At 46.1% G+C, this 26,615-nt stretch overlaps 1 protein-coding gene across 1 annotated transcript in view; it reads left to right on the top strand.

The window, feature by feature from the left end:
* The window catches only part of PLCXD3 (phosphatidylinositol specific phospholipase C X domain containing 3), a 294,596-nt gene that overhangs the window by 142,958 nt on the left and 125,023 nt on the right, over positions 1–26,615 (top strand). The window contains exon 2 of the mRNA XM_063961439.1: positions 13,896–14,604. Coding sequence (XP_063817509.1) covers positions 13,896–14,604 — 709 coding nt within the window. The remainder of the gene's footprint in view (positions 1–13,895; positions 14,605–26,615) is intronic.

Here is a 26,615-nt window from a genome sequence, read left to right as displayed (position 1 = left end):
TATTACATGGGTACTGAGTCAGACCTTTATTTTCCAATGACAGTATCTTCTGCTGGTCTCCTTAGTGAGTTATGAGGAAGTGTTGTTGTTACTAATGGCATTGTGACAGTATCTCCTGTTGGTCTCCTTAGTGAGTTATGAGGAAGTGTTGTTGTTACTAATGGCATTGTGACAGTATCTCCTGCTGGTCTCTGAGTCAGTTATGAGGAAGTGTAGTTACCCTTGTGGCATTGTGACAGAATCTCCTGTTGGTATCCTGAGTCAGTTATGAGGAAGTGTAGTTATCCCATGGTATTGTGACAGTATCTCCTGTTGGTCTCTTGAGTCAGTTATGAGGAAGTGTTGTAGTTACCCCATTGCATTGTGACAGTATCTCCTGCTGGTCTCTTTAGTCAGTTATGAGAAAGTGTTGTAGTTACCCATGTGGCATTGTGACAGTATCTCCTGTTGGTATCCTGAGTCAGTTGTAAGGAAGTGTTGTAGTTACCCATGTGGCATTGTGACAGTATCTCCTGTTGGTCTCTTGAGTCAGTTATGAGAAAGTGTTGTAGTTACCCATGTGGCATTGTGACAGTATCTCCTGTTGGTCTCTTTAGTCAGTTATGAAAAAGTGTTGTAGTTACCCATGTGGCATTGTGACAGTATCTTCTGTTGGTCTCTTTAGTCAGTTATGAGAAAGTGTTGTAGTTACCCGTGTGGCATTGTGACAGTATCTCCTGTTGGTCTCTTTAGTCAGTTATGAGGAAGTGTTGTAGTTACCCATGTGGCATTGTGACAGTATCTCCTGTTGGTCTCTTTAGTCAGTTATGAGAAAGTGTTGTAGTTACCCATGTGGCATTGTGACAGTATCTCCAGCTGGTCTCTTTAGTCAGTTATGAAAAAGTGTTGTAGTTACCCATGTGGCATTGTGACAGTATCTTCTGTTGGTCTCTTTAGTCAGTTATGAGAAAGTGTTGTAGTTACCCATGTGGCATTGTGACAGTATCTTCTGTTGGTCTCTTTAGTCAGTTATGAGAAAGTGTTGTAGTTACCCGTGTGGCATTGTGACAGTATCTCCTGTTGGTCTCTTTAGTCAGTTATGAGGAAGTGTTGTAGTTACCCATGTGGCATTGTGACAGTATCTCCTGTTGGTCTCTTTAGTCAGTTATGAGAAAGTGTTGTAGTTACCCATGTGGCATTGTGACAGTATCTCCTGTTGGTCTCTTGAGTCAGTTATGAGGGAGTGTTGAAGTTACCCATGTGGCATTGTGACAGTATCTCCTGTTGGTATCCTGAGTCAGTTGTAAGGAAGTGTTGTAGTTACCCATGTGGCATTGTGACAGTATCTCCTGTTGGTCTCTTTAGTCAGTTATGAGAAAGTGTTGTAGTTACCCATGTGGCATTGTGACAGTATCTCCTGTTGGTCTCTTTAGTCAGTTATGAGAAAGTGTTGTAGTTACCCATGTGGCATTGTGACAGTATCTCCTGTTGGTCTCTTTAGTCAGTTATGAGAAAGTGTTGTAGTTACCCATGTGGCATTGTGACAGTATCTCCTGTTGGTCTCTTTAGTCAGTTATGAGAAAGTGTTGTAGTTACCCATGTGGCATTGTGACAGTATCTCCTGTTGGTCTCTTGAGTCAGTTATGAGGGAGTGTTGAAGTTACCCATGTGGCATTGTGACAGTATCTCCTGTTGGTCTCTTTAGTCAGTTATGAGAAAGTGTTGTAGTTACCCATGTGGCATTGTGACAGTATCTCCTGTTGGTCTCTTTAGTCAGTTATGAGAAAGTGTTGTAGTTACCCATGTGGCATTGTGACAGTATCTCCTGTTGGTCTCTTTAGTCAGTTATGAGAAAGTGTTGTAGTTACCCATGTGGCATTGTGACAGTATCTCCTGTTGGTCTCTTTAGTCAGTTATGAGAAAGTGTTGTAGTTACCCATGTGGCATTGTGACAGTATCTCCTGTTGGTCTCTTTAGTCAGTTATGAGAAAGTGTTGTAGTTACCCATGTGGCATTGTGACAGTATCTCCTGTTGGTCTCTTGAGTCAGTTATGAGGGAGTGTTGAAGTTACCCATGTGGCATTGTGACAGTATCTCCTGTTGGTATCCTGAGTCAGTTGTAAGGAAGTGTTGTAGTTACCCATGTGGCATTGTGACAGTATCTCCTGTTGGTCTCTTTAGTCAGTTATGAGAAAGTGTTGTAGTTACCCATGTGGCATTGTGACAGTATCTCCTGTTGGTCTCTTTAGTCAGTTATGAGAAAGTGTTGTAGTTACCCATGTGGCATTGTGACAGTATCTCCTGTTGGTCTCTTTAGTCAGTTATGAGAAAGTGTTGTAGTTACCCATGTGGCATTGTGACAGTATCTCCTGTTGGTCTCTTGAGTCAGTTATGAGAAAGTGTTGTAGTTACCCATGTGGCATTGTGACAGTATCTCCTGTTGGTCTCTTTAGTCAGTTATGAGAAAGTGTTGTAGTTACCCATGTGGCATTGTGACAGTATCTCCTGTTGGTCTCTTTAGTCAGTTATGAGAAAGTGTTGTAGTTACCCATGTGGCATTGTGACAGTATTGTCACGATCCGGGTATCTGGACGCCATTTCTTACCCATCAGATGCCTCCTAAGGCTGGCTCAGCGCTCCAGGACCGGATCCCATCTGGTATCCTGATGTGTACATTCCTGTATCCTCTCCTGTCACTCTGGGACGCTGTCACAGTAAACGCCATATTACACCTGGCATGGCGTCTCCCGCGGCCTCCGCCGCCGTCCCTGAACTTCTGCACGCAGAGTGTCTGAGTGGCGATTACGTCAGCCGCGGCCTCCGCTGTGTCCGCGTGGTTGGATGTGCATCTGTCAGCCTGGCGCCTCCTGTCTCCGGTGGCCGGCGCCGCCATTACTGTTTTCATTACCACATGGATTACAAACCAAACTTCCCTCCAAGTGTCTGCATGGGCGCAGCCATCTTGGATTCTGTCAGCTGATCATTTCCACCAATCTGTTCTCAGTATTGATAATCTGCATAATTGCCTAGCCAATCCCTTCCTTGCTGCAGGTATAAATACACTGTGCCTGAGCAAGGAAGGCGTCAGTGCTTTGGTTGTCAAACCTAGTTCCTGTTTGTCTCTCTCCTGTGATTGTCTTCCAGGTTCCAGCTCCTGTCTCAAGACTTCCACCATAGAGACCCGCACCAGCATTCCACCTGCGGTGTAGCCTGACTCTCCAATCCATTGTGGATTCATCTGTTTCCAGCTACAACATTACCTGCTTCCAGCTCAGCTTCCAGCAGAGTACAGCTTCCCTTAAAGGGCCGGTGTCCTTTCTACACTTTACCACTCTCCACCGGTATTATTATTTCTCCGCTCTCAAGTTCTACATTTCAGTTCATATTTCATCGCTCCCAAGTTCATTTATTATTTAACTGGTTCCAGCCAGTATCCACTCCGTGCTAACAACAGTCTGGTTCCAGACAGTATCCACAGCAGCTGTTTTATCTTCAGCAACCCAGCTTTTCCTGGAACACCAGCTGGCACAATCCTGGGTTATCTCCATTGCTACAGTCAGGCCTGGTAAGGACTTTCCATCTAGAAGATCATAAGAACTATCTCACACTACCAGTGCCCTGTGGCTCCTGCCATCCTGTAGTACCCAGGAACTGTATTTATTCTTTGCTGACTTTTACGTTTTCTTTTACTGCTGCTGTGTTGCGGAGTTGTCATAATAAACATCATTGACTTTTATCTAAGTTGTCGTGGTCACGCCTTCGGGCAGTTATTATTCATGTTACTTACATGTCCAGGGGTCTGATACAACCTCCCAGGTTCCGGTACATCTCAGCCCCTACAACTGAGGCTGCCTCCCGTCAGCTCAGGCCCTCAGTTGTGACAGTAAGCACTGACCTAATGAATCCAGCCGGAGACCAGGATCAAGCGGCCAGGCCGATGCAAGAACTGGCAGCCCGACTAGAACATCAGGAGGCTGCACAGGGCCACATCATCCGCTGTCTCCAGGATCTCTCTACTCGGCTGGATGGGATTCAGACAACTCTCCGTGGATCAGGCGCGTCTGGTGCGTCAACCACAGTGACTCCAGCTATAACCCCACCCACCTTACCCATTTCTGCTCCACGTCTTCATCTTCCAACGCCAGCGAAATTTGACGGATCTCCAAGATTCTGCAGGGGATTTCTCAACCAGTGTGAGATTCAGTTTGAGCTACAACCTGGCAATTTTCCCAGTGACCGTACAAAAATTGCCTACATTATTTCTCTTCTCAGTGGCTCAGCCCTTGATTGGGCATCACCGTTATGGGAGAGGTCCGACACCCTGCTATCTTCCTACACTGCCTTCGTGTCAACATTCAGGCGCATCTTCGACGAGCCAGGCCGGGTAACCTCAGCTTCATCCGAGATTCTCCGTTTACGCCAGGGGTCACGTACTGTAGGACAATATCTGATACAGTTCCAGATCCTGGCATCCGAACTGGCATGGAACGACGAGGCCCTGTATGCTGCATTCTGGCATGGCTTATCTGAGCGTATTAAAGATGAGTTAGCTACCAGAGACTTACCTTCTAAGTTAGATGAGCTAATCTCACTCTGCACGAAAGTTGATTTACGTTTCAGAGAGAGAGCAACTGAGCGTGGAAGATCATCTGCTCCAAAATCTTCTGCTCCTCCTCCTCGTCAACTGTCACCATCTAAAGATGAGCCCATGCAACTTGGCCGTTCCCGTTTAACTCCTGCTGAGCGCCGAAGACGTCTCTCCGAGTTTCTCTGTCTCTATTGTGCAGCTCCGTCTCACACCATTAATGCCTGTCCCAAACGTCCGGGAAACTCCAAATCCTAGCTCTCCAAGGAGAGGGCCGGCTAGGAGTAATGATCTCCTCTCCATCTCCTCAAGATTGTAATCTCCCAGTCTCGCTTCAAGTTGCTCAACGTTATCGGAACGTCATTGCCCTCCTTGATTCCGGAGCAGCTGGGAACTTTATTACCGAAGCCTATGTTAAACGGTGGTCCCTACCCACCGAGAGACTTCCTTCGTCCATTTCTTTAACTGCCGTGGATGGCAGCAAAATTTTTGATGCAGTTATTTCTTTAAGGACTCTACCAGTTCGTCTGAGAGTGGGAGTTCTTCATTCCGAACTTATTTCTTTTTTAGTGATTCCAAGAGCCACACATCCTGTGGTCCTGGGCCTTCCATGGCTCCGTCTTCACAATCCTACAATTGATTGGACGACTACGCAAATCCTGGCATGGGGTTCTTCCTGTGCTGAGACATGTTTGTTTAAAGTATTGCCTGTCTGTTCTTCCTCCCCCAGGTCGTCTGATGTTCCACCTCCTCCATATCAAGATTTCACGGATGTGTTCAGTAAAGCTTCTGCTGATATCCTTCCTCCTCATAGAGAATGGGACTGTCCGATTGATCTCGTTCCAGGGAAGGTTCCACCTCGAGGCCGAACTTATCCGTTGTCTCTGCCTGAGACGCATTCTATGGAGGAATATATTAAAGAGAACCTAGCAAAGGGGTTCATTCGACCTTCTTCTTCTCCAGCCGGCGCAGGCTTCTTTTTTGTAAAAAAGAAAGATGGTGGTCTGCGGCCGTGCATCGACTACAGAGGTTTGAACGACATTACCATCAAGAACCGTTATCCTTTACCCCTGATTACTGAGCTCTTTGACAGAGTTAGCGGAGCTACCATCTTTACAAAGCTGGACTTGCGAGGTGCATACAATCTCATCCGGATCCGTGAGGGTGACGAGTGGAAGACCGCTTTTAACACCCGTGACGGACATTATGAGTACCTCGTCATGCCCTTCGGATTGAGCAATGCTCCAGCTGTCTTCCAGCATTTTGTCAATGAGATCTTCAGAGACATTCTATACCGTCATGTCGTGGTCTATCTAGACGATATCCTCATTTTTGCCAACGATTTAGAGGAACATCGTTTTTGGGTTAAAGAGGTTCTGTCCCGTCTCCGTGTCAATCATCTCTATTGCAAATTAGAAAAATGCGTCTTTGAAGTCAAGTCCATTCCGTTTCTAGGGTACATTGTGTCCGGTTCCGGACTAGAGATGGATCCTGAGAAACTACAAGCAATCCAAAATTGGCCGGTACCCTTAACCCTCAAAGGGGTCCAGAGGTTCTTAGGGTTCGCCAACTATTACCGAAAGTTTATACGAGACTTTTCCACCATTGTGGCGCCTATTACTGCTTTCACTAAGAAGGGTGCTAACCCGTCCAAGTGGTCTGAAGAAGCCATACAAGCATTTCATCTTTTAAAACAAAGGTTCATCTCTGCGCCTGTTCTGAAACAGCCTGACATCGACTCTCCTTTCATCTTAGAGGTGGATGCCTCCTCCGTTGGAGTAGGAGCGGTGTTATCTCAGAGGGCTAAAGATGGCCATTTACACCCTTGCAGTTTCTTCTCCCGGAAGTTCTCCCCAGCTGAGCGCAACTATGCCATTGGCGACCAGGAGTTGCTAGCCATCAAGCTCGCTCTAGAAGAGTGGAGGTATCTGTTGGAGGGAGCTTCTCATTCAATCACCATACTTACAGACCACAAGAACCTTTTATACCTGAAGGGCGCACAATGTCTCAACCCTCGTCAGGCCAGATGGGCACTTTTCTTTTCCAGGTTCGACTTTAAACTCCAGTTCTGTCCGGGCTCTCAGAATCGCAAGGCCGATGCCCTTTCCCGCTCATGGGAGCAAGAAAATGAGTCAGAGTCTTCAGACAAGCATCCTATTATAAATCCGTTGGCATTCTCCACGGTAGGGATGGACTCTACGCCCCCATCAGGGAAAAGTTTTGTGAAGCCGATGCTAAGGAAGAAGCTCATGCATTGGGCCCATGCTTCCCGTTTTGCCGGACATACAGGTATCCAAAAAACCCTGGAGTTTATCTCTAGGTCCTATTGGTGGCCAACTCTGAAAAAGGACGTCTTGGAGTTTATTGCATCTTGCCCAAAGTGTGCCCAACATAAAGTATCCCGCCAGTCGCCTGCGGGGCAACTGGTTCCACTATCCGTTCCCCGTCGACCATGGACCCACTTGTCGATGGATTTCATTACAGACTTACCCATGTGCAACAAGTTCAATACCATCTGGGTGGTAGTTGACCGGTTCACCAAGATGGCACACTTCATTCCTCTCACCGGTCTTCCGTCAGCTTCCAAGTTGGCTCAAGTATTCATACAAGAGATCTTCCGACTCCACGGTCTTCCTGAAGAAATTATCTCAGATCGAGGAGTTCAATTCACAGCCAAATTCTGGCGAAGTTTATGTCAAGTCCTCCAAGTCAAGCTAAAGTTTTCCACGGCTTACCATCCTCAGACCAATGGTCAAACCGAGAGGGTGAATCAGGACTTGGAGGCCTTCCTCCGCATCTATGTGTCCTCCTCTCAAGATGACTGGGTTCAATTACTTCCCTGGGCCGAGTTCTGTCATAACAACCAGTATCATTCTTCATCTGCTTCAACACCATTCTTCACTAACTTTGGATTCCACCCTAAAGTCCCTGAGTTCCAACCGCTTCCAGCAACTTCTGTTCCCGCAGTGGATATCACCTTGCATCAGTTTGCCAATATCTGGAAGAGCGTACGATCAGCTCTGCTCAAGGCATCGTTCAGGTACAAGAAGTTTGCGGATAAGAAGCGTCGAGCAGTTCCTGCTCTCAAGGTGGGTGATCGGGTATGGTTATCCACGAAGAATTTGAGGTTAAGAGTTCCCAGTATGAAGTTTGCACCTCGCTATATCGGTCCTTTCAAGATTGAACAAGTCATCAATCCTGTTGCTTACAGACTCCAGTTGCCTCCCTTCTTAAAAATACCCAGGACATTCCATGTTTCCCTGTTGAAACCGCTGATCTTGAATCGGTTTCATTCCTCACTTCCTCCAACTCCGAAAGTCCAAACTCAACGAGGCGTTGAGTATGAAGTGGCCAAGATCCTGGACTCACGTCACCGTTACGGTCAACTACAATATCTTATTGACTGGAAAGGTTATGGTCCTGAGGAACGTTCATGGACCAATGCTTCTGATGTCCATGCTCCTGCCTTGGTCCGGAGATTCCATTCCAAGTTTCCTCAAAAGCCAAAGAAGTGTCCTGGGGCCACTCCTAAAGGGGGGGGTGCTGTCACGATCCGGGTATCTGGACGCCATTTCTTACCCATCAGATGCCTCCTAAGGCTGGCTCAGCGCTCCAGGACCGGATCCCATCTGGTATCCTGATGTGTACATTCCTGTATCCTCTCCTGTCACTCTGGGACGCTGTCACAGTAAACGCCATATTACACCTGGCATGGCGTCTCCCGCGGCCTCCGCCGCCGTCCCTGAACTTCTGCACGCAGAGTGTCTGAGTGGCGATTACGTCAGCCGCGGCCTCCGCTGTGTCCGCGTGGTTGGATGTGCATCTGTCAGCCTGGCGCCTCCTGTCTCCGGTGGCCGGCGCCGCCATTACTGTTTTCATTACCACATGGATTACAAACCAAACTTCCCTCCAAGTGTCTGCATGGGCGCAGCCATCTTGGATTCTGTCAGCTGATCATTTCCACCAATCTGTTCTCAGTATTGATAATCTGCATAATTGCCTAGCCAATCCCTTCCTTGCTGCAGGTATAAATACACTGTGCCTGAGCAAGGAAGGCGTCAGTGCTTTGGTTGTCAAACCTAGTTCCTGTTTGTCTCTCTCCTGTGATTGTCTTCCAGGTTCCAGCTCCTGTCTCAAGACTTCCACCATAGAGACCCGCACCAGCATTCCACCTGCGGTGTAGCCTGACTCTCCAATCCATTGTGGATTCATCTGTTTCCAGCTACAACATTACCTGCTTCCAGCTCAGCTTCCAGCAGAGTACAGCTTCCCTTAAAGGGCCGGTGTCCTTTCTACACTTTACCACTCTCCACCGGTATTATTATTTCTCCGCTCTCAAGTTCTACATTTCAGTTCATATTTCATCGCTCCCAAGTTCATTTATTATTTAACTGGTTCCAGCCAGTATCCACTCCGTGCTAACAACAGTCTGGTTCCAGACAGTATCCACAGCAGCTGTTTTATCTTCAGCAACCCAGCTTTTCCTGGAACACCAGCTGGCACAATCCTGGGTTATCTCCATTGCTACAGTCAGGCCTGGTAAGGACTTTCCATCTAGAAGATCATAAGAACTATCTCACACTACCAGTGCCCTGTGGCTCCTGCCATCCTGTAGTACCCAGGAACTGTATTTATTCTTTGCTGACTTTTACGTTTTCTTTTACTGCTGCTGTGTTGCGGAGTTGTCATAATAAACATCATTGACTTTTATCTAAGTTGTCGTGGTCACGCCTTCGGGCAGTTATTATTCATGTTACTTACATGTCCAGGGGTCTGATACAACCTCCCAGGTTCCGGTACATCTCAGCCCCTACAACTGAGGCTGCCTCCCGTCAGCTCAGGCCCTCAGTTGTGACAAGTATCTCCTGTTGGTCTCTTGAGTCAGTTATGAGAAAGTGTTGTAGTTACCCATGTGGCATTGTGACAGTATCTCCTGTTGGTATCCTGAGTCAGTTGTAAGGAAGTGTTGTAGTTACCCATGTGGCATTGTGACAGTATCTCCTGTTGGTCTCTTTAGTCAGTTATGAGAAAGTGTTGTAGTTACCCATGTGGCATTGTGACAGTATCTCCTGTTGGTCTCTTGAGTCAGTTATGAGAAAGTGTTGTAGTTACCCATGTGGCATTGTGACAGTATCTCCTGTTGGTCTCTTGAGTCAGTTATGAGGGAGTGTTGTAGTTACCCATGTGGCATTGTGACAGTATCTCCTGTTGGTCTCTTTAGTCAGTTATGAAAAAGTGTTGTAGTTACCCATGTGGCATTGTGACAGTATCTTCTGTTGGTCTCTTTAGTCAGTTATGAGAAAGTGTTGTAGTTACCCGTGTGGCATTGTGACAGTATCTCCTGTTGGTCTCTTTAGTCAGTTATGAGAAAGTGTTGTAGTTACCCATGTGGCATTGTGACAGTATCTCCTGTTGGTCTCTTGAGTCAGTTATGAGGGAGTGTTGAAGTTACCCATGTGGCATTGTGACAGTATCTCCTGTTGGTATCCTGAGTCAGTTGTAAGGAAGTGTTGTAGTTACCCATGTGGCATTGTGACAGTATCTCCTGTTGGTCTCTTTAGTCAGTTATGAGAAAGTGTTGTAGTTACCCATGTGGCATTGTGACAGTATCTCCTGTTGGTCTCTTTAGTCAGTTATGAGAAAGTGTTGTAGTTACCCATGTGGCATTGTGACAGTATCTCCTGTTGGTCTCTTGAGTCAGTTATGAGAAAGTGTTGTAGTTACCCATGTGGCATTGTGACAGTATCTCCTGTTGGTATCCTGAGTCAGTTGTAAGGAAGTGTTGTAGTTACCCATGTGGCATTGTGACAGTATCTCCTGTTGGTCTCTTGAGTCAGTTATGAGAAAGTGTTGTAGTTACCCATGTGGCATTGTGACAGTATCTCCTGTTGGTCTCTTTAGTCAGTTATGAGAAAGTGTTGTAGTTACCCATGTGGCATTGTGACAGTATCTCCTGTTGGTCTCTTGAGTCAGTTATGAGGGAGTGTTGTAGTTACCCATGTGGCATTGTGACAGTATCTCCTGTTGGTCTCTTGAGTCAGTTATGAGGGAGTGTTGAAGTTACCCATGTGGCTTTGTGACAGTATCTCCTGTTGGTATCCTGAGTCAGTTGCAAGGAAGTGTTGTAGTTACCCATGTGGCATTGTGACAGTATCTCCTGTTGGTCTCTTGAGTCAGTTATGAGGGAGTGTTGAAGTTACCCATGTGGCATTGTGACAGTATCTCCTGTTGGTATCCTGAGTCAGTTATGAGGAAGTGTTGTAGTTACCCGTGGCATTGTGACAGTATCTCCTGATGGTCTCCTGAGTCAGTTATGAGGAAGTGTTGTAGTTACCCCATGGCATTGTGACAGTATCTCCTGATGGTCTCCTTAGTCAGTTATGAGGAAGTGTTGTAGTTACCCCATGGCATTGTGACAGTATCTTCTGTTGGTCTCTTGAGTCAGTTATGAGGGAGTGTTGTAATTACCCCATGGCATTGTGACAGTATCTCCCGTTGGTTTCTTGAGTCAGGTATGGAGAAATGTTGTAGTTACCCCATGGCATTGAGAAACTTCTCCAGTTGGGTGTGGAATATCTTGCAATAAAACTTATGTGTTATTCATTAAAAATAAAACACCAAGGTCCCATAGTGAAATTGCAAGAAAATCTTTATAAAACACGCCAACCTAAAGTGTATAGAAATTAGGTAATATGGAGTTAATATAATGTTTTTACTATTGATGCGCACAGCGTATAGCTATGATTGTGTTCATTGCAGATATTTCCTCTGTAAATAGTTTACATTGCTGGTACTACAACCACAGATAACACAGATAAAATGATTGCTGCCTCTGTGAAGATTATCAATGTAGATCTATAAACAAGTAACTGTACTTGGCTACTCTCGTGGTATCAGAGAAGTGTCTGCCGCCATATCCGAGTATCTGACGGATAGGATTGATGTTGTTGTATTGGTTTATGTCTATATACCAGCTTGGTCTTTAAAGCTGCTTGTCAGGCTTCTGGCAGTGAAATATTAAACTCTACGCATAGACAAATATAAAAAGAAACTTCAGGGTCTTAAAGACGGCATTATTATTCTCAACACAAAGTCACCTTATTTAATGTCATTGTCAAAAAGCATTGATTCATGCATCAAGGATCTGTCATATTGACCCCAAACACTGTATAATGATCAGCCATATGCACCCATCAGCCTTAACATTAGAGCCACCAACCTTATATTGTGTAGGTCCTCCTAATGCCACCAAAACAGCTGTGACCCAGCGTGGCATGGACAGAAACATAATAATGAAAACCAAAAATTACACGGAGAGCAGGATGCATCCAACTCCAAAAGGAAAACTGCCATATTGGAGATATCCGTTGCGGACCAGCGGCACTGCATTCCCCATAGAATTCTGTGGGACTGCAGTGTGCCCATGTGTATCAAGCTCAATAAAGCAAAACTTTACAGAGCTTGTGTCCAGTAGGCATCTACAGTATAGATGGCATTGTCTATAGAAGCCTCTGGGCTTCGTTTCCCAGAAATCCCTGGAAAAGGATCCAAAAGACTCCTTTCCGCCCATCGTTGGCTTGCGCAATAGGACTTCCGGGTCATAATCCTGGAATTCCTCACATCTCAAGGGACAGCTCTTGTTGGAAGCCGTCTCAAGTGGAATTACTGTATTCATGCACTCGGTGTTAACAAACACTGGTATACATGAGATAAGATGTGGGATACATGATACATCCTGCCTAGATTGTGTGAAATGATTTGCTATTTACTGAAACCAATATCAGTTCAGGAGTTAGCGTAACTGGGCCACAGGAAGTTTACTGGAAAAGGATTATCTGCTGAGTCAAATTGCTGACATTTGTTGTTGTTTTTTTGAGACATTTGAAATCAAAACAATTTGAGCAAAATACAGATTTTTAAATTACCATTTCTGTTTTTTTATTTTTACAAATAAAACAATAAAACAAAATATTCAAATTTATTAGCAAAATACAAATATTTTCACAGTATCTATAACACTCTGGTGAATCACCAGAAGAAGCAAGCGCTCATGTATTGCACCGTAATTGGAATCAATCAGTGCCTCGCTATCTACAACAGCCTTAGTGATGTGCGGGGTTATGGGAAAACCAGCGTGACTTCTGGAAGATAAAGATGAGATCTAGCTTGCCAAATGAATTCATACTCCAATTAAACATGTTACTAATTTGCTTTGATTCATTTATACAAAGTTATTAAAATATGTTTGCTATATGGTGTATCTGATTCCTTTGCTGTTGCAAATACCTTTTTATATCCATATTCCCATATCCCAACTGATATAGAATTTATTCTGTTACATGTTTTTGTTTTTTTGCTGTTTATATTTTATGTTAAACTTGAAAGCATGCTATTATTGTTTTTAAAATGTATATAGAAATCGGCAGCTAATAGAGTAATGCTGAACATGGAGGTATGGGATGAGTGGGAAAAGTAAGTTACGTTAGACACTTAAAAAAACATCCTCTGTAGAGATATCAGTTGAGTCACACCCTGCCCCCAAGGGCTTGCAGTCTTAAAATAAATTGTCAGTGTGACGCAAGTGGGTTAAAATGGGTGGTCTTCAGTTTGCCAGCGGCCGGGCTCCCGACGACCAGCATACCGGCGCCGGAATCCCGACCGCCGGCATACCGACAGCTTTTCTCCCTCTTGGGGGTCCATGACCCCCCTGGAGGGAGAATAGATAGCATGGCGTGCATAGCGCGCCACCGTGCCCGCAAGGGGCTCATTTGCTCTTGCCCAGCTGTCGGTATGTCAGCGGTCGAGTTTCCGGTATGCTGGCCGCCAAGAGCCCGACCGTCGGCATAACATAGTACACCCGGTTAAAATAACAGGATTGGGGTGGGGTGGGGTGACAAATCAAGCCTCGCTTGGAGGGAGATATGGGGGTCTATTTACTAAGCCTTGGAGAGAGTACCAACTGTCATTTTTCAAACACAGCCTGTAAAATTACAGGAGCCTATTTGGTTGGTAGTTTGGGGAAGGTGTATCAAATCTTGGAGAGAGATAAAGTACCAACAAATCAGTGTCTGCCACTTACAGGCTGTGTCTCCACTTTATTACTCTTTGGTGTTTTCTACACCTCCCTTTATCTTTCTTTACTTTATCTCTCTCCAAGGTTTGATACATCTCCTCCTTTATCTTTCTCCACTTTATCGCTTTCCAAGGCTTGATTCATCTCACCCTAGTAGTAACAAACTCCAGGAACATAGTAAACGCCCCATAATACCACAGCTACGGAATTTTGCAAAGCTTGAATGTATATTAATGACAGAATTTTCTTTTGTTTCAGGGTCACATGATTCCTTCAGCTTCTACATCGATGAGGCATCTCCAGTTGGACCTGAGCAGCCAGAAACTGTCCAGAACTTCGTCTCTGTGTTTGGTACAGTTGCCAAGAAGCTGATGAGAAAGTGGCTGGCCACCCAGACCATGAGCTTTACAAGCCAAATGGAGGCTGGAATCAGATATTTTGATCTCCGGATTTCAACAAAACCTAGAGACCCGGATAATGAGCTGTATTTTGCTCATGGTTTATTTAGTGCTAAAGTCAATGAAGGTCTTAATGAGATTAACGCCTATCTGTCCAATCACAGTAAAGAAGTGGTGTTCTTGGACTTCAACCATTTTTATGGTATGCAAAAATACCATCACGAAAACCTGGTTCAAATGCTTAAAGACATATTTGGGAACAAGACGTGCCCAGTTATCTTTGCCCAGGAAGTAAGTCTCCAGTATCTTTGGGAGAGGAATTACCAGATCTTGGTCTTCTATCACAGCCCAGTGGCTCTCGAGGTTCCATTCCTCTGGCCTGGGCAGATGATGCCCGCACCCTGGGCCAATACAACAGACACAGAAAAATTAATTCAGTTTCTGCATTCGTCAATTACTGAACGGAGGAAGAAAGGTACATTTTTTATTTCTCAGGTGGTATTAACACCAAAAGCTAGTACTGTGGTCAAAGGAGTTACGAGTGGACTGAGAGAAACCATTACCGAACGGTAAGTAAATCATTGAGTTTTACCTGTTACTTATACCATAGACCATATGGGAGATGTATTAAACCTTCAACAGAGCACAAGTGGTGAAGTAGCAACCAATCAGATTCTAGTTGGCATTTGATAGAACTTACCAATTAAATGATAGCTAGGATCGGATTGCTTGCTATGGAAAACTTCTTCACTTGTCCTCTTTAGAAGGTTTGATATATTTACCCCTATAAGAGGTCATTCTTTTTTTTTTTTAAAGTAAATATGATTAGGAAGATGAGATACAGTACAGGAAATGCCATTAACAGTGTGCTATAGGATTTATGCAGGATCATCAAATTACAGAGAATACCCTAATAGGGAGAACCAGAGTTCAACGAGGGGAGAGTCCTGTAAATATATACGATTAAGAACCATTAAGCAGTCTCATCAATTTTTAAATAAGGTAGAAAACCGTATAGAAACGGAAAGACGTGAGAGAAGAAAAAGAGAGGATAAGGATAGAGTCTAAAAGGAAAGGGGGAGAAGAAGATCGGTATAAGAGGTCATAAACATCCTAATGATACTCGGTGGACCCCTTCATTCAAAGTAAAGCATTCATTACGTCTAATACCAAGAAATAATGACACGGAGACTTGAATTTGGCAGAAAAATTGCTAGCTATTTATTGTACCCTAACCATAGCAAACCTGTAAATGAAAAACTTTTGTTAACATTCCGATTCAGCCGGCATATGGTGGCAGAAAAAAGAACGGCTCTATTGAACTGACGCTAACCTTAAAAACGTTAAAATTCGAAACTATCCTAATTTAAATACAAACTATAAAATCGGTCATGGGTGCCCAACTCAACCCCCACAGTGACTACCCACACTGATGGGTGCCTGCCGCTGCCCCCGGACGGGTGGTCGAGCGGCCCTAAAAGTTGATGGAGGTGAGTGCACCTAAACCACACCAAACTGTAAATCACTACAGCTAACAATACAAACTACAACCTGCCGTTCTTTTCCGCCAAATAAATAGCCAACGATAAAACCAGCCAACAATTCAACGCCAAGGCACTCCGTGCCAGAACCTCTACCAACAGGGCGGGAGGGCGGGAAGGCAATTCAGCAGCAAGAGAGAGCAAACTGGCCTAGCATTCCCTATATATATTAACCCTCCCCTTTTTCCAAAGGCTGTACTTTCCTCACAGCTAGGTCCACCCCTCACAGGATGTTTAACTCTTTCCTTTCCTATGCAGTCAATTCTCTCTCCTAAACATCCTAATGATACTCTGTGGACCCCTTCATTCAAAGTAAAGCATTCATTACCTCTAATACCAAGAAATAATGACACGGAGACTTGAATTTGGCAGAAAAATTGCTAGCTATTTATTGTACCCTAACCATAGCAAACCTGTAAATGAAAAACTTTTGTTAACATGCCGATTCAGCCGGCATATGGTGGCAGAAAAAAGAACGGCTCTATTGAACTGACGCTAACCTTAAAAACGTTAAAATTCGAAACTATCCTAATTTAAATACAAACTATAAAATCGGTAATAGGTGCCCAACTCAACCCCCACAGTGACTACCCACCCTGATGGGTGCCTGCCGCTGCCCCCGGACGGGTGGTCGAGTGGCCCTAAAAGTCGATGGAGGTGAGTGCACCTAAACCACACCAAACTGTAAATCACTACAGCTAACAATACAACCTACAACCTGCCGTTCTTTTCCGCCAACAGCGAAAGACTCCTCCCCAGAGTCTTCGCACCGCCACCATAACCTCACCCTAACTCCTGCAACACTAGACACAGATCCTCCAGGAAAAGCATCATCCCCTCATTGGATAGATGCACACCATCAGGCCGAAAAAGGTGACTGTCTCGGAACCGAATCCTAGGGTCGCGAACCACTTTGCCTCCGTGGGACAACACCCACTTCGCCACCGCCCCATTCACCTTCTGCCTGGCCTCATCAATCAGGCGACCATCCGCCACACCTCGCCAACTCAACCTTGGCACCATCAAAGAGAACACCAAGACACAATTGGTCCATGCTGCGGCCACACTGGCCAGATCCTTTATCATGGCCCACCGCAGCTCAAAAGATGTCCCCTTCCCCAGGTCGTTGCCACCTAAATGGACAACCAGCACCCTAGGGACTCCATGCTCGCTGGCCTGACTGACTAGTCTACTCTTCAGATCTTTCCACATCATCCCCCGCCAACCAAGCCAATGAACTCCATGAGCCCTAGGAAACATCTGTGCACCCTCCGAGGCCAAAAACCCGGCTGCCCAATAAACATAAGAGTGGCCAACCACCCAGATAGCCAAGTCATCGTCAAACCAACCTGAAGAGACGGAAAGGGGGGTAAAATTGGTTACTAATTATCTATAGCATTGTTATTAAACACATTAACCTGAAGGATCTGCCAAAAGAAAAAATTGAGATTTCATTTATTGCAGAAGTCACGGCCTAGCCGATCTGCACAAGCTTCCAGCCAATTTGAAGCAGAACATAAACACACAAATGGGAAAATTAAAATTAAAATTAAACGGGGAGGGGGGGGTATAAAATGGGAAAAACATGTAAGAACTCAGCTGAAGGTGAAAGCGTAAAAACCTGCTGAGGGACTTTGATTAGAACTGATCAGCCGAATTGTGGATTAGAATTCAGTCCATCAAGTCAGGCAAAAAATCGCAAAAGAACTCCAGACCCCCGCTGCCAGCAGCAGCGAGTGGCTAATCCCTGAGTAGGTTAAAACGGGAAGACAAACAGACGCACAACACAAGAACGTACTGAACTGTACAACATAACTTATCACAACTACAACTAAACAAAACCCCATGCAAGCCAACATCTCATGCAACGGGGCGAATATATCGTCTGTAACTTGACGACTTCCATCGCCCCACCGCCCGGATTTCAGCCACGGAAAACCCTGCCGACGCAGCCGACGTCGCAGCCCCAATGCGGAAGGAATGCGTCCCGAAAGCAGCGGGTGGAAGGCCCAAGCTCGCCAGACAGCGACCCAGCATCCAACAAAACTGATATTTCGTCACCGGCAGACCGTCATAATGCAGCAGCCATGACCCCCGACCATCGGGCCGTACTGCCGCATATTGAACTGCCAACCTCACTGGGCAAATGCTCTCCTCGAGTGCCGGAACCAAGGTGACCCAGCGACCTCTACCAACTTGGTCCGTCTTAGAGCGACGCAATCTGCACAGCAAGGACCTCTCACCCACCACCACGTCCCCGACAAGCATGCGCGAATCTGCTCGCTTAGAAGGCGCCACCAACTCCGAAACCCGAAAGACACCGTGATAAGCCATTGAGAACGCCAAACTGAACAGCAGCGACTCAAACATGGACGACGCGATACCGCCAACCGCCCTGATTACCGCCGGAAGCAAGGCCGCATCAATGGGCCACCTCCTATCAGGCGGCGTCGGCGCCACGCGCGCCCATCCCTTCATCGCCTTCAGCAGAATCCCGCTTTTCGTCGCGTCAGGGACGCCCCTGATTTTGCTAAAGAACGAAATACCAGCCAAGTACCGGGATTCCACCGCTCTGGGCCTACCCGTAACATATAGCTGCCAAATAAAAGAAAGCATCATCCGATGCCCGCTCTTACCTTGTTGACTTCGTCCTCGAACAAACTCCTCACACTCGCTCCAAGCTTGCCCGTAAGCCTTAAGCGTGTTCGGTGCGACTGACCGCATCGCTAGACCCTCCAGTCCGGCCCGATCACCTGCCAGACATAACCGGGACAATGAAAACCGTGCTCGTCGGCCTCGGGTGCCAGCAAACAAAACCTTTCCCACTGCCCTCGTGACAATGCATCGGCAATTCCGTTCTCCAGCCCAGGCACATGCTGCGTGCGGAACCACACATTCCTACGCAGGCATGTCAACAGCAACTGCCCCAGCACCCTCAGGACCACCAGCGACTTCGCCCTCTGGTTATTTATCGCATGCACCACGCCCAGATTGTCACATCTAAACAAGATGCTGCGATGAGCCAGCCGATCGCCCCAAACCTCCAGTGCCACCATAATTTATTTATTATTTATTTATTTATTAACAGTTTCTTATATAGCGCAGCATATTCCGTTGCGCTTTACAATTAGAACAACAGTAATAGAACAAAACTGGGTAAAAACAGACAGACATAGAGGTAGGAAGTAGAGATGAGCGGGTTCGGTTTCTCTGAATCCGAACCCGCCAGAACTTCATGTTTTTTTTCACGGGTCCGAGCGACTCGGATCTTCCCGCCTTGCTCGGTTAACCCGAGCGCGCCCGAACGTCATCATGACGCTGTCGGATTCTCGCGAGGCTCGGATTCTATCGCGAGACTCGGATTCTATATAAGGAGCCGCGCGTCGCCGCCATTTTCACACGTGCATTGAGATTGATAGGGAGAGGACGTGGCTGGCGTCCTCTCCATTTAGATTATAAGAGACTGAGAGAGATTTACTGGAGCTGACTAGGAGGAGTACTGTTACTGTAGAAGTGTAGAGACTGAGTGGAGAGAGTTTACTAGTGAGGACAGTGCAGTTTACTTTATAATCCGTTCTCTGCCTGAAAAAAGCGATACACAGCACACAGTGACTCAGTCACATACCATATCTGTGTGCACTGCTCAGGCTCAGGCCAGTGTGCTGCATCATCTATTATCTATATATAATATTATATATATCTGTCTGACTGCTCAGCTCACACAGCTTATAATTGTGGGGGAGACTGGGGAGCACTACTGCAGTGCCAGTTATAGGTTATAGCAGGAGCCAGGAGTACATAATATATTATATAGTGAGTGACCACCAGACACACAGTGCAGTTTATTTAATATATCCGTTCTCTGCCTGAAAAAAGCGATACACACAGTGACTCAGTCAGTCACATACCATATCTGTGTGCACTGCTCAGGCTCAGGCCAGTGTGCTGCATCATCTATATATATTATATATCTGTCTGACTGCTCAGCTCACACAGCTTATAATTGTGGGGGAGACTGGGGAGCACTACTGCAGTGCCAGTTATAGGTTATAGCAGGAGCCAGGAGTACATAATATTATATTAAAATTAAACAGTGCACACTTTTGCTGCAGGAGTGCCACTGCCAGTGTGACTAGTGACCAGTGACCTGACCACCAGTATATATAATATTAGTAGTATACTATCTCTTTATCAACCAGTCTATATTAGCAGCAGACACAGTACAGTGCGGTAGTTCACGGCTGTGGCTACCTCTGTGTCGGCACTCGGCAGCCCGTCCATAATTGTATATACCACCTAACCGTGGTTTTTTTTTCTTTCTTTATACATACATACTAGTTACGAGTATACTATCTCTTTATCAACCAGTCTATATTAGCAGCAGACACAGTACAGTGCGGTAGTTCACGGCTGTGGCTACCTCTGTGTCGGCACTCGGCAGCCCGTCCATAATTGTATATACCACCTAACCGTGGTTTTTTTTTCTTTCTTTATACATACATACTAGTTACGAGTATACTATCTCTTTATGAACCAGTCTATATATTAGCAGCAGACACAGTACAGTGCGGTAGTTCACGGCTGTGGCTACCTCTGTGTCGGCACTCGGCAGCCCGTCCATAATTGTATATACCACCTAACCGTGGTTTTTTTTTCTTTCTTTATACATACATACTAGTTACGAGTATACTATCTCTTTATCAACCAGTCTATATTAGCAGCAGACACAGTACAGTGCGGTAGTTCACGGCTGTGGCTACCTCTGTGTCGGCACTCGGCAGCCCGTCCATAATTGTATATACCACCTAACCGTGGTTTTTTTTTCTTTCTTTATACATACATACTAGTTACGAGTATACTATCTCTTTATCAACCAGTCTATATATTAGCAGCAGACACAGTACAGTGCGGTAGTTCACGGCTGTGGCTACCTCTGTGTCGGCACTCGGCAGCCCGTCCATAATTGTATATACCACCTAACCGTGGTTTTTTTTTCTTTCTTTATACATACATACTAGTTACGAGTATACTATCTCTTTATCAACCAGTCTATATATTAGCAGCAGACACAGTACAGTGCGGTAGTTCACGGCTGTGGCTACCTCTGTGTCGGCACTCGGCAGCCCGTCCATAATTGTATATACCACCTAACCGTGGTTTTTTTTTCTTTCTTTATACATACATACTAGTTACGAGTATACTATCTCTTTATCAACCAGTCTATATTAGCAGCAGACACAGTACAGTGCGGTAGTTCACGGCTGTGGCTACCTCTGTGTCGGCACTCGGCAGCCCGTCCATAATTGTATATACCACCTAACCGTGGTTTTTTTTTCTTTCTTTATACATACATACTAGTTACGAGTATACTATCTCTTTATGAACCAGTCTATATATTAGCAGCAGACACAGTACAGTGCGGTAGTTCACGGCTGTGGCTACCTCTGTGTCGGCACTCGGCAGCCCGTCCATAATTGTATATACCACCTAACCGTGGTTTTTTTTTCTTTCTTTATACATACATACTAGTTACGAGTATACTATCTCTTTATCAACCAGTCTATATTAGCAGCAGACACAGTACAGTGCGGTAGTTCACGGCTGTGGCTACCTCTGTGTCGGCACTCGGCAGCCCGTCCATAATTGTATATACCACCTAACCGTGGTTTTTTTTTCTTTCTTTATACATACATACTAGTTACGAGTATACTATCTCTTTATCAACCAGTCTATATATTAGCAGCAGACACAGTACAGTGCGGTAGTTCACGGCTGTGGCTACCTCTGTGTCGGCACTCGGCAGCCCGTCCATAATTGTATATACCACCTAACCGTGGTTTTTTTTTCTTTCTTTATACATACATACTAGTTACGAGTATACTATCTCTTTATCAACCAGTCTATATATTAGCAGCAGACACAGTACAGTGCGGTAGTTCACGGCTGTGGCTACCTCTGTGTCGGCACTCGGCAGCCCGTCCATAATTGTATATACCACCTAACCGTGGTTTTTTTTTCTTTCTTTATACATACATACTAGTTACGAGTATACTATCTCTTTATCAACCAGTCTATATTAGCAGCAGACACAGTACAGTGCGGTAGTTCACGGCTGTGGCTACCTCTGTGTCGGCACTCGGCAGCCCGTCCATAATTGTATATACCACCTAACCGTGGTTTTTTTTTCTTTCTTTATACATACATACTAGTTACGAGTATACTATCTCTTTATCAACCAGTCTATATTAGCAGCAGACACAGTACAGTGCGGTAGTTCACGGCTGTGGCTACCTCTGTGTCGGCACTCGGCAGCCCGTCCATAATTGTATATACCACCTAACCGTGGTTTTTTTTTCTTTCTTTATACATACATACTAGTTACGAGTATACTATCTCTTTATCAACCAGTCTATATATTAGCAGCAGACACAGTACAGTGCGGTAGTTCACGGCTGTGGCTACCTCTGTGTCGGCACTCGGCAGCCCGTCCATAATTGTATATACCACCTAACCGTGGTTTTTTTTTCTTTCTTTATACATACATACTAGTTACGAGTATACTATCTCTTTATCAACCAGTCTATATTAGCAGCAGACACAGTACAGTGCGGTAGTTCACGGCTGTGGCTACCTCTGTGTCGGCACTCGGCAGCCCGTCCATAATTGTATATACCACCTAACCGTGGTTTTTTTTTCTTTCTTTATACATACATACTAGTTACGAGTATACTATCTCTTTATCAACCAGTCTATATATTAGCAGCAGACACAGTACAGTGCGGTAGTTCACGGCTGTGGCTACCTCTGTGTCGGCACTCGGCAGCCCCTCCATAATTGTATATACCACCTAACCGTGGTTTTTTTTTCTTTCTTTATACATACATACTAGTTACGAGTATACTATCTCTTTATCAACCAGTCTATATTAGCAGCAGACACAGTACAGTGCGGTAGTTCACGGCTGTGGCTACCTCTGTGTCGGCACTCGGCAGCCCGTCCATAATTGTATACTAGTATCCAATCCATCCATCTCCATTGTTTACCTGAGGTGCCTTTTAGTTGTGCCTATTAAAATATGGAGAACAAAAATGTTGAGGTTCCAAAATTAGGGAAAGATCAAGATCCACTTCCACCTCGTGCTGAAGCTGCTGCCACTAGTCATGGCCGAGACGATGAAATGCCAGCAACGTCGTCTGCCAAGGCCGATGCCCAATGTCATAGTACAGAGCATGTCAAATCCAAAACACCAAATATCAGTAAAAAAAGGACTCCAAAACCTAAAATAAAATTGTCGGAGGAGAAGCGTAAACTTGCCAATATGCCATTTACCACACGGAGTGGCAAGGAACGGCTGAGGCCCTGGCCTATGTTCATGGCTAGTGGTTCAGCTTCACATGAGGATGGAAGCACTCAGCCTCTCGCTAGAAAAATGAAAAGACTCAAGCTGGCAAAAGCAGCACAGCAAAGAACTGTGCATTCTTCGAAATCCCAAATCCACAAGGAGAGTCCAATTGTGTCGGTTGCGATGCCTGACCTTCCCAACACTGGACGTGAAGAGCATGCGCCTTCCACCATTTGCACGCCCCCTGCAAGTGCTGGAAGGAGCACCCGCAGTCCAGTTCCTGATAGTCAGATTGAAGATGTCAGTGTTGAAGTACACCAGGATGAGGAGGATATGGGTGTTGCTGGCGCTGGGGAGGAAATTGACCAGGAGGATTCTGATGGTGAGGTGGTTTGTTTAAGTCAGGCACCCGGGGAGACACCTGTTGTCCGTGGGAGGAATATGGCCGTTGACATGCCAGGTGAAAATACCAAAAAAATCAGCTCTTCGGTGTGGAGGTATTTCACCAGAAATGCGGACAACAGGTGTCAAGCCGTGTGTTCCCTTTGTCAAGCTGTAATAAGTAGGGGTAAGGACGTTAACCACCTCGGAACATCCTCCCTTATACGTCACCTGCAGCGCATTCATAATAAGTCAGTGACAAGTTCAAAAACTTTGGGTGACAGCGGAAGCAGTCCACTGACCAGTAAATCCCTTCCTCTTGTAACCAAGCTCACGCAAACCACCCCACCAACTCCCTCAGTGTCAATTTCCTCCTTCCCCAGGAATGCCAATAGTCCTGCAGGCCATGTCACTGGCAATTCTGACGAGTCCTCTCCTGCCTGGGATTCCTCCGATGCATCCTTGCGTGTAACGCCTACTGCTGCTGGCGCTGCTGTTGTTGCCGCTGGGAGTCGATGGTCATCCCAGAGGGGAAGTCGTAAGCCCACTTGTACTACTTCCAGTAAGCAATTGACTGTTCAACAGTCCTTTGCGAGGAAGATGAAATATCACAGCAGTCATCCTACTGCAAAGCGGATAACTGAGTCCTTGACAACTATGTTGGTGTTAGACGTGCGTCCGGTATCCGCCGTTAGTTCACAGGGAACTAGACAATTTATTGAGGCAGTGTGCCCCCGTTACCAAATACCATCTAGGTTCCACTTCTCTAGGCAGGCGATACCGAGAATGTACACGGACGTCAGAAAAAGACTCACCAGTGTCCTAAAAAATGCAGTTGTACCCAATGTCCACTTAACCACGGACATGTGGACAAGTGGAGCAGGGCAGGGTCAGGACTATATGACTGTGACAGCCCACTGGGTAGATGTATGGACTCCCGCCGCAAGAACAGCAGCGGCGGCACCAGTAGCAGCATCTCGCAAACGCCAACTCTTTCCTAGGCAGGCTACGCTTTGTATCACCGCTTTCCAGAATACGCACACAGCTGAAAACCTCTTACGGCAACTGAGGAAGATCATCGCGGAATGGCTTACCCCAATTGGACTCTCCTGTGGATTTGTGGCATCGGACAACGCCAGCAATATTGTGTGTGCATTAAATATGGGCAAATTCCAGCACGTCCCATGTTTTGCACATACCTTGAATTTGGTGGTGCAGAATTTTTTAAAAAACGACAGGGGCGTGCAAGAGATGCTGTCGGTGGCCAGAAAAATTGCGGGACACTTTCGGCGTACAGGCACCACGTACAGAAGACTGGAGCACCACCAAAAACTACTGAACCTGCCCTGCCATCATCTGAAGCAAGAAGTGGTAACGAGGTGGAATTCAACCCTCTATATGCTTCAGAGGTTGGAGGAGCAGCAAAAGGCCATTCAAGCCTATACAATTGAGCACGATATAGGAGGTGGAATGCACCTGTCTCAAGTGCAGTGGAGAATGATTTCAACGTTGTGCAAGGTTCTGATGCCCTTTGAACTTGCCACACGTGAAGTCAGTTCAGACACTGCCAGCCTGAGTCAGGTCATTCCCCTCATCAGGCTTTTGCAGAAGAAGCTGGAGGCATTGAAGAAGGAGCTAAAAGGGAGCGATTCCGCTAGGCATGTGGGACTTGTGGATGCAGCCCTTAATTCGCTTAACAAGGATTCACGGGTGGTCAATCTGTTGAAATCAGAGCACTACATTTTGGCCACCGTGCTCGATCCTAGATTTAAAGCCTACCTTGGATCTCTCTTTCCGGCAGACACAGGTCTGCTGGGGTTGAAAGACCTGCTGGTGACAAAATTGTCAAGTCAAGCGGAACGCGACCTGTCAACATCTCCTCCTTCACATTCTCCCGCAACTGGGGGTGCGAGGAAAAGGCTCAGAATTCCGAGCCCACCCGCTGGCGGTGATGCAGGGCAGTCTGGAGCGACTGCTGATGCTGACATCTGGTCCGGACTGAAGGACCTGACAACGATTACGGACATGTCGTCTACTGTCACTGCATATGATTCTCTCAACATTGATAGAATGGTGGAGGATTATATGAGTGACCGCATCCAAGTAGGCACGTCACACAGTCCGTACTTATACTGGCAGGAAAAAGAGGCAATTTGGAGGCCCTTGCACAAACTGGCTTTATTCTACCTAAGTTGCCCTCCCACAAGTGTGTACTCCGAAAGAGTGTTTAGTGCCGCCGCTCACCTTGTCAGCAATCGGCGTACGAGGTTACATCCAGAAAATGTGGAGAAGATGATGTTCATTAAAATGAATTATAATCAATTCCTCCGCGGAGACATTGACCAGCAGCAATTGCCTCCACAAAGTACACAGGGAGCTGAGATGGTGGATTCCAGTGGGGACGAATTGATAATCTGTGAGGAGGGGGATGTACACGGTGATATATCGGAGGGTGAAGATGAGGTGGACATCTTGCCTCTGTAGAGCCAGTTTGTGCAAGGAGAGATTAATTGCTTCTTTTTTGGGGGGGGTCCAAACCAACCCGTCATATCAGTCACAGTCGTGTGGCAGACCCTGTCACTGAAATGATGGGTTGGTTAAAGTGTGCATGTCCTGTTTTGTTTATACAACATAAGGGTGGGTGGGAGGGCCCAAGGACAATTCCATCTTGCACCTCTTTTTTCTTTTCTTTTTCTTTGCATCATGTGCTGATTGGGGAGGGTTTTTTGGAAGGGACATCCTGCGTGACACTGCAGTGCCACTCCTAGATGGGCCCGGTGTTTGTGTCGGCCACTAGGGTCGCTAATCTTACTCACACAGCTACCTCATTGCGCCTCTTTTTTTCTTTGCGTCATGTGCTGTTTGGGGAGGGTTTTTTGGAAGGGACATCCTGCGTGACACTGCAGTGCCACTCCTAGATGGGCCCGGTGTTTGTGTCGGCCACTAGGGTCGCTAATCTTACTCACACAGCTACCTCATTGCGCCTCTTTTTTTCTTTGCGTCATGTGCTGTTTGGGGAGGGTTTTTTGGAAGGGCCATCCTGCGTGACACTGCAGTGCCACTCCTAGATGGGCCCGGTGTTTGTGTCGGCCACTAGGGTCGCTAATCTTACTCACACAGCTACCTCATTGCGCCTCTTTTTTTCTTTGCGTCATGTGCTGTTTGGGGAGGGTTTTTTGGAAGGGACATCCTGCGTGACACTGCAGTGCCACTCCTAGATGGGCCCGGTGTTTGTGTCGGCCACTAGGGTCGCTTATCTTACTCACACAGCGACCTCGGTGCAAATTTTAGGACTAAAAATAATATTGTGAGGTGT

Source organism: Pseudophryne corroboree, chromosome 1 (genome assembly GCF_028390025.1).
Source record: "Pseudophryne corroboree isolate aPseCor3 chromosome 1, aPseCor3.hap2, whole genome shotgun sequence".
In the NCBI taxonomy this organism is placed as follows: Eukaryota; Metazoa; Chordata; class Amphibia; order Anura; family Myobatrachidae; genus Pseudophryne; species Pseudophryne corroboree.
This window is presented reverse-complemented; position numbering and strand designations above follow the sequence as displayed.